This window comes from Helianthus annuus, unplaced genomic scaffold (genome assembly GCF_002127325.2).
Source record: "Helianthus annuus cultivar XRQ/B unplaced genomic scaffold, HanXRQr2.0-SUNRISE HanXRQChr00c080, whole genome shotgun sequence".
Lineage (NCBI taxonomy): Eukaryota > Viridiplantae > Streptophyta > Magnoliopsida > Asterales > Asteraceae > Helianthus > Helianthus annuus.
Window position 1 is genome coordinate 6,631 of NW_023395596.1, and position 12,291 is coordinate 18,921.

General features: G+C 38.5%; 2 protein-coding genes and 1 long non-coding RNA gene across 4 annotated transcripts; 2 read left to right on the forward strand and 1 right to left on the reverse strand.

Moving 5' to 3' along the window:
• Positions 1-798: 798 nt before the first annotated feature.
• On the reverse strand, positions 799-1,785 carry LOC110908032. 2 transcript variants are annotated; one of them, XR_002574131.2, is made up of 3 exons: positions 1,740-1,785; positions 1,453-1,560; positions 799-1,345 (listed from the first exon to the last, which is right to left on the reverse strand). It is a non-coding gene; the product is annotated as an uncharacterized LOC110908032 (long non-coding RNA). The 2 variants fall into 2 exon arrangements; XR_004887734.1 differs by lacking the exon at positions 1,740-1,785 and having other exon boundaries at positions 1,453-1,717.
• A 176-nt stretch (positions 1,786-1,961) lies between these two features.
• On the forward strand, positions 1,962-4,145 carry LOC110901194. The gene has a single exon (XM_022148039.1). It carries the CDS (start codon positions 1,962-1,964, stop codon positions 4,143-4,145), a length of 2,184 nt encoding a protein of 727 aa, XP_022003731.1.
• LOC110908022 lies at positions 3,677-5,932 on the forward strand. Its single transcript, XM_022152927.2, has 4 exons — positions 3,677-4,510; positions 4,596-4,689; positions 4,780-5,536; positions 5,653-5,932. Exons 1-3 carry the CDS (start codon positions 4,182-4,184, stop codon positions 5,512-5,514), a joined length of 1,158 nt encoding a protein of 385 aa, XP_022008619.1. The 5' UTR covers positions 3,677-4,181; the 3' UTR covers positions 5,515-5,536; positions 5,653-5,932.
• Positions 5,933-12,291: the final 6,359 nt, after the last annotated feature.

Sequence of the window (12,291 nt, forward strand, 5' to 3'; positions counted from 1 at the left end):
GCGTAAGAATCAGTCCCTAATGGTTATCAGGGACTGATTTGCCAGTCCCCAGCCAGTCCTGGATACCTAGTACTAGATACTGGTTTTAACAACTAAGAATCAGTCCCTATTGTACGACACCAAACAGGACTAATAGTTAGTCTCAGATACATAAAAATTCAGTCCTAAACTTACCTCCTGGTACCACGTCATTTCAGTCCCCGATGCATTTCTTCGATGACTAAAAAATTAGTCTCGGATACTACGATAGTTTAGTCCCAGGTGTATTACTTTAAGGACTGAAAATCGGTCCTATAAACATGTCTGTATTGTCCCTAATAAGTTTTGTTAAGTTCGTGATTCCATATCAAATCAGTATCCAATAAGATGTTTTAGAGACTAAAAATTATTCTCAAGTACCACATGATTTCGGTCCTTAATATGCTTCTTTTAAGTACTAAAAATTAGTCTCACATACTATCTTATTTTAGTACTTAATATGTACTTTTAAGGACTGATATCCAATATGTTTATTTAGGGTCTGAAAATTAGTCGCTTAAGTTAGTCCCAAATATCTTTTTAGTGACTATCTTTTAGTCTCTAATACTATGTGTCACTTTCAATATGGTTTTTTACATACTGAAAAATAGTTGCAAATACAATTTTAGTTGAGTCCCTAACATGCATTTACAATTCCTAACAAATATATTCTAGGACTAAAAGGTAGTCGCCAATAGAATTTATAGTTTTATATATTAAACCATTCTCATTAACACAATATTAATATTATTCGTCAAAATGATTCTAGCTTTCTTAAACTCACAATAAACTCAAGCATTAATGTCATAACAATAGCCAATGAAAATCAAAATAACACCAGTTCATCAATTCTGAAATTTAGAAGAGTATTAGAGAAAAAAAAAGTAATAAACGTCTTAACTAACTGCCTAGATAGTGTTGTCACTTTCGTTGTGTAGTCCATTCAAACCATCATCTTCACCAACATCATTTGTAGATATTGTGCTCTCGAAATCTGGATATTTTCGGCTCAAGAACTCTGTCACTCTTTCGTATTTTTCGTTACTCTGTTTCAATTCCTCCTTGAGTTCAGTAACCTCATTTCTCAAATCTTCGTTCTCAGTTGAATCTCGTTGAGATGATTCGACTGCCGATTTCATCCAGTTATCTTTTTTCCTTAATACAGAGGACCAACACCTACCTCCCATGCTGATTGTATTGTTTTAGCCCTGCCACATACACTTTTGATGGCTTTTCTCTCCACGTCGTGTTCCATAGCAGTAGTAACGATGGTTCCTTCGGTATTTAGTCTAGCCATGGCCGCCTCTTTATGTTTACAAATATTATCCTAACATAATAGAAGGTAGAAGAATAAGATTTAAAACTTTTTGAGACCCAAATAAATATTTGACAAAAAAAATCTAATTTATAAGCTTTTAACAGGGAGATGCTTACATATACAATATGTGAATCTTCATTTAGCCATCATTTTTTCTTGGCATTATAGTGCAGCTTGTAGTAAACTTCTAATGGGCTAGGTGGCAGCTGAGTCTCGGGATTTCTCTGCCATCATAAAACTTATATAATGAAGAATAAATATATTCTAAAAAAACTGAAATCAATCTTTTTAAAACATATATAAACCTACTAGTTGCTTATTCAAACAAATAAAATTTTCTATAACATTCTACTACTAGATAACAATAACTAATTAAATTACGGGTCGAAAAGCGTAAACTTACAATTTTGAATGCATGATTGGCTATCGACCGAGAGCCCCCCCTGCTTATGCATATGATTATATGAATACCGTTAAATTGCTAATGAATATGATTATATGAATACCGTTAAATTGCTAATGCATATGAATACCAACATAAATTTTAGTTATTTTAAATAATTTATTTTCTCTCATTACTAGCCTACTTAGTTTATACATGTTTGTTGTTAACCAGGACTTCACAATGAATTTGGATAAGAGCTGGACTAAAATCACTAATAAAGTAGATCCAAAGTTTACAAGAGGAGCCATAGCTTTTTCAAAATGGGCTGAAAGATATGCTGATACTGAAGGTCGGATACATTGTCCATGTAGAAATTGTGTGAATGCAAGAAGACATGTTCCTGATGTTGTTGCTGATCATATCATACAATATGGTTTTGAACCAACATATAATGTATGGATATATCATGGTGAACATCTGCCAGGTTATGAAACAGACAAAGACGAAACAAATAGTGAGTTTGAAGAAAGTGATAACGACTCAAATGACGGTGTTGGTGAGTTACTTGATGATGCTTTTCCTACGGGTGGCAATACCGAAGCCGGAAACTTTAGGGACGGTGTTGATCAGCGTAATAACCCAAATGTGGAGAAGTTATTTGTCGATATGATGAAGCCTTTATACCCAGGGTGTGATGAGTTTTCTGTACTAGGCTTTTTATTGGAGTTGATGAATGTCAAGGTAACATGTAAAATGACAAATGTGTCAATGGATATGATTCTGAATTTACTTAGTCGGGCTTTCAAGGACGCAAACTTGCCGAAGAACCATTATGAAGCGAAAAAGTATTTACGTACTCTTGGACTTGGATACGAATCTATCCATGCGTGTAAATATGATTGTGCATTATTTTGGAAAGAAAATGCAAATTTACAAACTTGTCCTGTGTGTAGCACTAGTCGTTGTGAAGAAAATAGTAAAGGGAGGAAGAAGCCGGTAAAAGTCTTGCATTACTTTCCCATCACAAGTAGACTTAAGCGTTTATATGCCTCGAGACACACTGCTAAGGAAATGTTATGGCACGATCAATACAGAACCAAAGAGGAGGGGGTTCTTAGGCATCCGGCTGACGGAAAGGCATGGGAACACTTTGATACAACGTTTCCTAATTTTGCAAATGATCCTAGAAATGTTCGCCTTGGGCTTGCAAGTGATGGTGTCAATCCTTTCGGTGCAAAGAGTCTTTCATATAGTATGTGGCCTGTTGTGCTCATACCATACAATATGCCTCCTTGGAAGTCTATGGTCGATGCTTCATTTATGTTAGCATTGTTGATTCCTGGAAAAGATTCACCAGGAAAGGATATTGATGTATTTTTACGTCCGCTTATAGATGAGTTGAAACTTCTGTGGGATACGGGTGTTGAAACATATGATTGCGAATCAAAACAGACATTCAACATGCGTGCTGCACTTCTGTGGACAATTAATGATTTTCCTGCGTATGGTTACCTGTCCGGATGGAGCACGAGTGGATACAAGGCATGCCCAATATGCAATGAAGATGCAAGTAGTATATATATACGAGATAAAATAGCATTTGTAGGCCATAGGAGATTTCTCCCACACGATCACTCTTGGAGGAAAGCACGAGATTTCAATGGACAAAAAGAGACTAGGCTTGCACCTAAACCTGTCAATGGAGATGATTGCTTACGTCAGTTAGAACATCTTACTATACATCAGCATGGAAAACATAAGGCTCATGGAGCTAAAAAAAGAAAACAGAACCCACACGATTTAAACTGGTCAAAGAGAAGCATCTTCTTCGAACTCCCATATTGGCCTAAGTTGTTGATTCGTCATAACATTGACGTGATGCATGTTGAAAAAAATGTGTGTGAGAACGTGTTAGGAACCCTCTTAAACATAGAAGGAAAGACGAAAGACACTGACAAAGCCCGGCTAGATTTGGAAGATATGAACATACGTAAAGAGCTTCACTTGGTGAGGAAGAATGATCATTGGGTTAAACCACATGCTTCGTACGTTTTAACTCGCGATGAGAGAAAACAATTTTGCAATTTACTTAGCTCAGTGCGTTTTCCAGATGGGTATGCTGGAAATTTAGCTAAAAATGTAAATGTTGAGGACGGTAAGGTATATGGGCTTAAATCACATGATTGTCACGTCTTGATACAACGCATCATTCCTATTGCAATTCGTCCCTTTATGACAAAACAAATTCACGATGCGATAGTGGAGCTGTCTCAATTTTTCAGGAAACTTACTGAAGTCACATTACACGTCACAGAGTTGGAAGCGTTACAAGAAAACATAGTCAAGATTCTGTGCAAGCTTGAACAAATATTTCCCCCGTCATTTTTTACGGTTATGATGCATTTGTGTGTACATCTTCCTTAAGAGGCAATTTTGGGAGGACCTGTGCAATCAAGGTGGATGTATCCGATCGAAAGATACCTTGGCCATTTAAAGAAATATGTTGGAAACAAAGCAAAACCCGAAGGCTCGATAGCAGAAGGTTATGTTGTTGAGGAAGCTATAACATTTTGTTCACACTATTTACGAGGTGTTGAATCAAAGTTGGATAAACGTGATAGAAATGTTGACAAAACCTCTAGTGATGCTCGAAGCTTTGCGTTAGATATTTTTAGATTGAATGGTCGAGGTATTGGAAAGAAAGAAGTTCACATGCTTCCTACTAATCTTATGAAGAAAGCAATATGGTTTATCTTCAACAATTGTCAAGAGGTTCAACCGTACTTAGAGTAAGTTTTTTTTTTTAATATTTGGTTGTATATTAGTATTAAGTGTCACATGTTAGTAAATTTATAGTTTATCTACACGTGGCAGGGAACACTTACAAATTTTACAAAATCAACATCCGGAATCATCAGATTTTTCTGAGATGCAACAGTCTACATTCCCGGATTGGTTTGCAAAACGAGTAACAATCGCACTCTATTTTACTTACTTTACTTTGTGATATTGTACTGCACTCTAATAACATGATTACTATGTTGAAAATTGAGAACAGGTTCGAGAGATGTATGTGCTAAATCCATCTCAAATTAATGAGGAGTTATATGCACTGTCTTGCCTTCCTGATAATCGAGTTTCGTCACAAAGGGGATACATAGTGAATGGAGTAAAATTTTTAGTTAAGTCAAGCGATGACTGCAGACAAACACAAAATTGTGGAGTTACGGTACCGGGCGTTCATAATGATATCGAGGACGATTACTATGGATACCTTGATGAAGTCATTGAATTGTCATTCATAAGAGGTTATCGTATTATTTTATTCAAATGCACATGGTTTGATACTGATCGACGAAGAAAGCACGTGATATTTGAACCTCATTTCATAAGCATAGACACGTCCCGACATGCTTATAAGGATGATCCTTTCATTTTAGCAAACCAGGCAAAACAAGTGTTTTATATAAATGATATACTTAAACCGAATTCACAATGGAAAATCATTGAAAGAATTACCCATAGGCACTTGTGGGATATTCCAGAAAATCAGAATGCAGAAGACATGTTAGAAGATGTCAACCTTCATCGTGAAGATGTTGAAGATGAAATTATTGAAACTGTTGATGTTCAACATCATTCTGATGGCACTATAGATGGTTTTATTACTGATGAGATAGATGATTCTGATCATAGCATGGAAGATTTTGGTTCAGAGACAAATTTGGATGAGTCAGATGCTGATAAGCCCAATAATGAAATTGAAAATGATGAGTCAGACAATGATGATTGATAATGTTCATTCTATAAATTTTGTAAGAGTTCTGATTATTTAAATTTTACTAAGTACTAGTCTCTTACTAATATATATATGTAATAGTATAATTGTTTTACGTTATCTAATCATTTACTATAAATATTATGTTTGCAGGTAAACGTATAATTATCAAGGAAGGAATCACACGTAGTATTTAATAAAGTTTGGCAAAGTTGAACAACACTCGATTTTGGTTTGGATTGGGCTCAAGGATGTGTTTTAGAGGCTTGTGCTACTTGGATGTGTGAAGGTTGTTAATGTGCTGCAATCGGTTGATTTAGATGCTAATAATTTTATTATGTATTTTCTTGAACTTTGCACTTTTTTTATGTTCATTTAGACTAATTTTGGAAATATCATGTATTATGTTAAAAGTATAATGCATATGCTTTTTTTTAAATAGTGTTTAGGTTATCCATGATCTTATATCTACAAATATGCTTTGTGCACTAAATAATAGTATCCAATATGGTTTTTACAAGTACTTTAGAGACTGATTTCCAGTCTTTAGTTCTTTTATAGCAGTCAATCGAATTCACTAGGGTGTAAACAAGCCGAGACGAGCCCAAACTTAACTATGCTGGAGCCTGATAAGTGAAGCTCGGGTTGGGCTTGTTTATAAAAAAAAATTCTTTTCTTAAACTAAATACTAGTCCATAATATAGTATGTTACAATAAATATGAGGACTAATTTTGAGTCCGTAATTTCTTCTTTAAAATACAATGATTTGTATAGATTATTAGAGACTAATTATCAGTCCCTGTTTCTTATGTCTATATAAAACTTTGGAGACTGAAAATCAGTTCCTAATAAGTTTTCGAAAAGTTTTAACATATTTGGACACTGAAAATTAGCCACCAATCATTTCCTATATAAAGAGGTATTCAAAACTGAATATCAGTCCCTAATTATGGTTGTCTTGAAAATATTAATAACTTATATTCAGTACCGAATATGTTCCATCTATATTGGAGACAGAATATCAGTCTCCAACATAGGTGTGTCATTTTTCACTATAGAGGGAACATATTTGAGACTAAAATTTAGTAGTCAATAAGCGTCCTTCCAAAACGCTATACCATGCAAACATATCTAATGGACACTTTTCTTGTAGTGCTTGTGCATCTGCTGGAGGGGCCGGAGCTTTCTCAGGGATCCTTTCAGGATCCTGAGTCCTTGACTTTTTTCTGCCCAGCAATTCTTTTAAATGCCCCTTGCTCAATAAGTATCCAATTTCCTTTCTCAATGCAATGCATTCCTCTGTTAAATGCCCAAAATCCTCATGGTATGCACACCACTTTGATTTGTCTTTGGTTGCAGCCGGTCTGTCATTTTTTCTAGGCCATCTGGCTTTATCTCCTAGATTCTGCATCGCAAGAATTAGTTCATTGTTATCAACGGAAAAACAATATTCAGAAATTGGAGGATAATCCTCATCATCTTCTTGATCTATAGCATGCACGTTCTGGTTATCGGATCTGTTATAGGATTTGAATTTGTTGTTCTTGAACGAGGATCCTTGCTTCTCTTGTTTTGAGGATCCTGCTAATCTCTCCTGGATCCTTTTGTCATCCTCTAGCCGGATGAACCTAAGTGCCCGGGTTCTTACCTCATCTAGGTTCCTGCACGGTGTCATAACAAGATCATCATAGAACAATGAATCCCTAAGCAATCCCATTTTGAAGGCCTCAACAGCCGTGGCTATATCCAAGTTGGGAATGTCTAAGGATTCTTTACTAAATTTGGTTATGTAATCCCTTAATGATTCATTATGACCCTGGGTTATCCTATATAGATCACTAGTTAATCGCTCAAATTTTCTACTACAAGAAAACTGATTATTGAATAAGTTAACTAGATTAGCAAATGAGGTAATAGAGTAAGGGGGAAGACTTAGCAGCCATTTGAGAGCTGATCCAGTAAGAGTGGATCCAAATCCCTTGCATAGGCATGCTTCCTTTAACCTTTCTGGAATTGGATTGATCTCCATCCTCTCTCGGTATTGTGCTATGTGCTCCTCAGGATCCGTCGAACCATCACACAGCTTCATGGTTGGCACATGGAACCTTTTGGGTATCTCAGCATCACAAATTGGTGGTGCAAAACGAGATATCTTATGGCTTCCATCTGCAATCTCCGGGATAGGTTTGACCACTCCTGGAACACTTGATATCATATCCTTCAATTTTTGCAACTCTCTGGCCATAGCATGGTTGATACATGTATCCTGCATGAATCCATGGTTAGTGGTAAGAGAATTATTAAAAGTGTTGCCTCCCATTGGGTTCAAGTTAGGAACACCGGATGTGAATCCATATTGCTGGGACTCTGGGATTATGGAGGGACCAGTGGAAGCAATGGTCTGCATCGGAATAAAATCTCCCTGATGGACATCTGAACTTGCTGTTTGCAAACTCCTCAAGGATCCTGGCATCTGGAAGGGTCCCTGGAACTGGGATGATCCTGGAACAAAGGAGGATCCTTGAACCTGGGATGATCCTGGAACAAAGGAGGATCCTTGAACCTGGGATGATCCTGGAACAAAGGAGGATCCTTGAACCTGGGATGATCATGGAACAAAGGAGGATCCTTGAACCTGGGATGATCCTGGAACAAAGGAGGATCCTTGAACCTGGGATGATCCTGGAACAAAGGAGGATCCTTGAACCTGGGATGATCCTGGAACAAAGGAGGATCCTTGAACCTGGGATGATCCTGGAACAGAGGAAAATCCTTGAATCTGATGCGCTCCTGAGTAGGCTCCTGAATTCATGAAGGATCCCATATGCTGAGGATAGGATCCTGCTGGCTGGAAATATGAACCTGATGCCTGAGTCACTATTGCTGAACCGTAGTGCACTCCTTTTGGTCCACCCACATATTGGACATCTGGAACCTCTGATGGCTGAGAAGTAATCACCGGAGTGTCAAAATTCAAAGATTTGGGCACCAGTGGGGAATGATCCTCTGCCGCTTTCTTTTGTTTCTTGAGATCTCTGATTTCTTTGAGGATCCTATCATTGGTCTTATCCTGTTGCTGTATATGTTCCTTCATCTGCAAAATCAAAGTAAACATGTCACTAGTAGTGGGAGTGTAAGGAGCAGAAGAAGTTAGAGGTTTAGAGAAAATGGGAGTTGGTTTCTTCTTAGCATTTTTCTGAGATCCAGCAGGAGGTGGAGGCAAAGGTGGAATGCCCTGAGACGAATTGACTGCAGACATTGCAGTAGAGGTATTCTTCAATGATGAAGCCATATATTCGTATGCAATGAACCGGAATGATCACCAACAGAAAAACTTCTTAGGAATGAAGCACCAATTGCCCCACGGTGGGCGCCAAACTGTTTTGGTCAAAAATCTAATGAGGATAATGCAACCAAACTCTTAGTTATGGGGAATGATGCTTGAAATGAAGAACAATAATAAGGATCACTTCTATGTAAATTGCACAAATGACACAAGGATTTATACGAGGAAAAAGCCCTTGATCAATGAATGATCTCCGACATAAAAAACCTCGGGTGATGGAAACTACCGATCACCAAGCTCAGATAAATCAATGAAAGTTTACAACTTCGGATAGTGACGAGCTAAGTACAAGGATCACTATGGTTAATCGTCTAAAAGTGTGAGATTTGTTAAGTGTTTGTTGAGAGCTTTGAGACTGCAATTGTACGAGAGTGTGTGTGTAACCGAAAATGGCTAAGTGTTCTAATTTTAGCTCGTCACCCCTTTAAAAATGAAAGCTAACTAAGCTAACTAATTGTCCGACTTTTGTGCCATGCTCCCACGTTCTCCACAACGTCCATTTCTATTCAAATGTGTGCGAAATACCCGTGGAATATTCCATAGTAACGTTGCCAAGACCAAGTCAAGCTCAATACTCCTGCAAAACAATACGAAACACAAACTGCCAATCGTTAGTATGAGGATCCTTAGGGTGATCCATAATCCTGATCCTGAAGCTCTTCTGAGGATCACTATCTATCACAGAAGTAAGGATCACTAATTAGGATAGCAAATAAGGATCACTAATTGTTAGAAAATCCTCCCCTAACAATTGCCCCCAAAATATAAGGAGTAAAATGTAAAATTAACGAGTTATGTTTTCTTGATCTTATCTGCAACAAACTCAACGGATTTATAGCCGTTAATATCGAACTATCCGTTGCATTATGACGTCACAGAAGTGACACCCCTGCAAAATCATCATTATAAATAGGAGATATAGATATGATCGTTTGCATTTAAATTCCAGAGCTACTCCCTTTATAACCGCATTCAAAAGATCAAACAGGTATTCTCCCCTTCATCTTCTCTCTTTGCTTGCTCTGTTTTTCTTTCCTTTCAATTATTCCATTCAAAATGTTGCTCCGGAACTCCCCTGGTAAGGATCACCAGAAAGAAAGCCCCTTCAAGAGTCAAGGGATCATCACAGTTTCCGCTAAAGAATGCTGCCTTTTCACCGATCCTCAGATCGATAGGATCCGGTATTGTTTTCCCGCAAACACCGTATTTAAACCCTATGATCCCATTGCCCTGAGCGATCACACCTCTGAATCATGGGTTGCCTTCCCTGTGACCCCGTTTGCCATAGGCTACACATATCCCTTTCCAACCTTTACCCAGTCTTTCTTCTCCCTAACCGGCATCTCTTACATCCAAGCCATGCCGATGATCTGGAGGGTTTTGTATACCCTTGAAAGGATCATCGAGCAGGAGGGGATAGATTTAGGCATGGCTGAGTTGGGAGAACTGTATGATCTTACCACCTTTGGTTCCCATCGCTATCTGTTCAAACGAAAACCTGGGGAGGAGCATCCGATCATCAAAGCCACCAAGAATGATACTAACTGGAAACGGCGTTTCTTTTTTGTCAGGAGAGATTCTATCCTTGACGGGAAGGATCTACCCAAGAAGTGGGCTACCCATGGTAGGATGGAGGATCCTGAGAAGGATCACCAGAGAACTTTATAATATGAGGATCACTGATATTGTTTTGCTTTCTTGTTGTGCAGTTATCTCCGTTTCACACCTCAGATTGACTCCATCTAAAGAGAGACTCTCTGCCTTCAAGAGACTTGACCCTGAAACAAGAACTTTCAAGACTACCACCCAAGATTCTCAGGAAGTATCCTCTGGTTCTGTCATGATGTCAAGTAAGTACCCTTGTTTAAAGATTCAATTAAATAATGAAATTCAAGTAAAATTAAGATACTTATCTTGTTTTGGTTGTGTAGGTGCTGGAAAATCCACCAAGTCTGCTTCAAAGTTCAGCATCACCGATCTCACCAATGTCAGATCCTCAAAGAAGAAGACTCCTGCTAGCCCAACTGCTTCAATCCCCAAGGCACCCCTCAGAGGAAAGGGAGGCAAGAAGAGAAAGGCCTCCGAAGCTGAGGATCTGCAAGGCCTCCCCTTGATCCGCCAACAATTCCTGGACTACTTCAATGAGGTAAGGATCATTGTCCCTGCTTGTATATCCTGCTCGTTTGAGGATCATTTGGCTCTGACATTATCCTTTGTCTTCCTTGCAGAAATTTGCTGAGATCGAGACCTATGTTGGCCACGTTGAGGATCAGGATAGCAAGATTGCTGATCTTCAACAGGTTGCCGTGCTGAAGGACCTCAAGATAGCTGATCTTCAGAAGGATCTCCAGAACGCCAGAAATGAGGCTGCCAAGATGCTGATCAACTTTGACTATGAGAGGCACGAGATCACCGAGGATGCCAAGGTCTCCGCCGCCATAGCAATGTACAAGACCCAGCTGCAAATGGCCTTGGAAGCTCAGGATCCTGCTTTTGACAAAAGCACCTGGGATGTGGAGGGCTGGAAGGCAAGGCTGGCTGAACTGGAGGATGAAGAAGAGGCTGAGGAGACCCTGACAATTGAGGCCGGAGGCAGTGGCAAGGATCAGGGTGGTGAGGCAAGTGGAGCTAGTGGTGAAGATGCAGCGAAGGTTTAAGCTGCAGGATTGGGCGATGAAGGAAACTTCTAGACATAACCGGAGCCCAATTTTTTTTTGTTTAGTGGTTGTTTTGTTGAACAATGATGGTCTGTACTCTTGAACAATAGCTTTAGGTTTAAGGATCAAGGATCCTTCAGACAATAGGCAGGATTGCAAATGGTGGAGGGATCCTCTGTTTGGGGGATGAAACCATTGTGATCCTGCCGCCTTTACATTCCTGCACAACTTCAAACCTATTATCATGGACACCCTTTACCTACCCCAGCGGACGGGCCACGTATTGCTGGTAGATGCTTGGGGTAGGTAATTTTGACAACCTTTAAGGGTTAGTCTTTTTGTTAATAAATAAAACCTTAATCTTTTGTCTCTTATCTTGTGTTGTTATCCTTTTAGTTCCTTTAATTTTCAATTGTCTTGATGCGCATTTATTAAATAAGCAATTTTGAATAAGTCAGACTGAAAACATTTTGGATATGATCCTTGATCAAATATCCTGTAGTTGAAAAATCCCAAAAGGTAGTATACATTTTAAGGATTACAAGATTAGTTGTCAAATTTCAAGGGTTACTCAAAGAAAAAAAGAACAGAATTAAAAACAATTAAGGATCATACCTGAGGATCCAAGTTAGGATCCTAACCATAATCAGGATAACTATAAGATAAACCTTAGAGAGAAATAAGGATCAAGGATCCTTAGTTGTTTAACTTCAAAGACCTGAAATAGAGCATAACTTGGGACTAAGCCAATATAAGATAAGAGTTAGCAACTGGGGACAAGCCCAAGG

Excerpts from the sequence above, each read along its gene's own strand:
- LOC110901194 (XM_022148039.1), top strand. The coding sequence starts at position 1,962 with ATGAATTTGGATAAGAGCTGGACTAAAATCACTAATAAAGTAGATCCA.
- LOC110908022 (XM_022152927.2), top strand. The coding sequence starts at position 4,182 with ATGTATCCGATCGAAAGATACCTTGGCCATTTAAAGAAATATGTTGGA. Across the intron at positions 4,511-4,595 it reads GAGGTTCAACCGTACTTAGA|GGAACACTTACAAATTTTAC; the intron begins GTAAGTTTTTTT and ends TACACGTGGCAG. Across the intron at positions 4,690-4,779 it reads CGGATTGGTTTGCAAAACGA|GTTCGAGAGATGTATGTGCT; the intron begins GTAACAATCGCA and ends AATTGAGAACAG.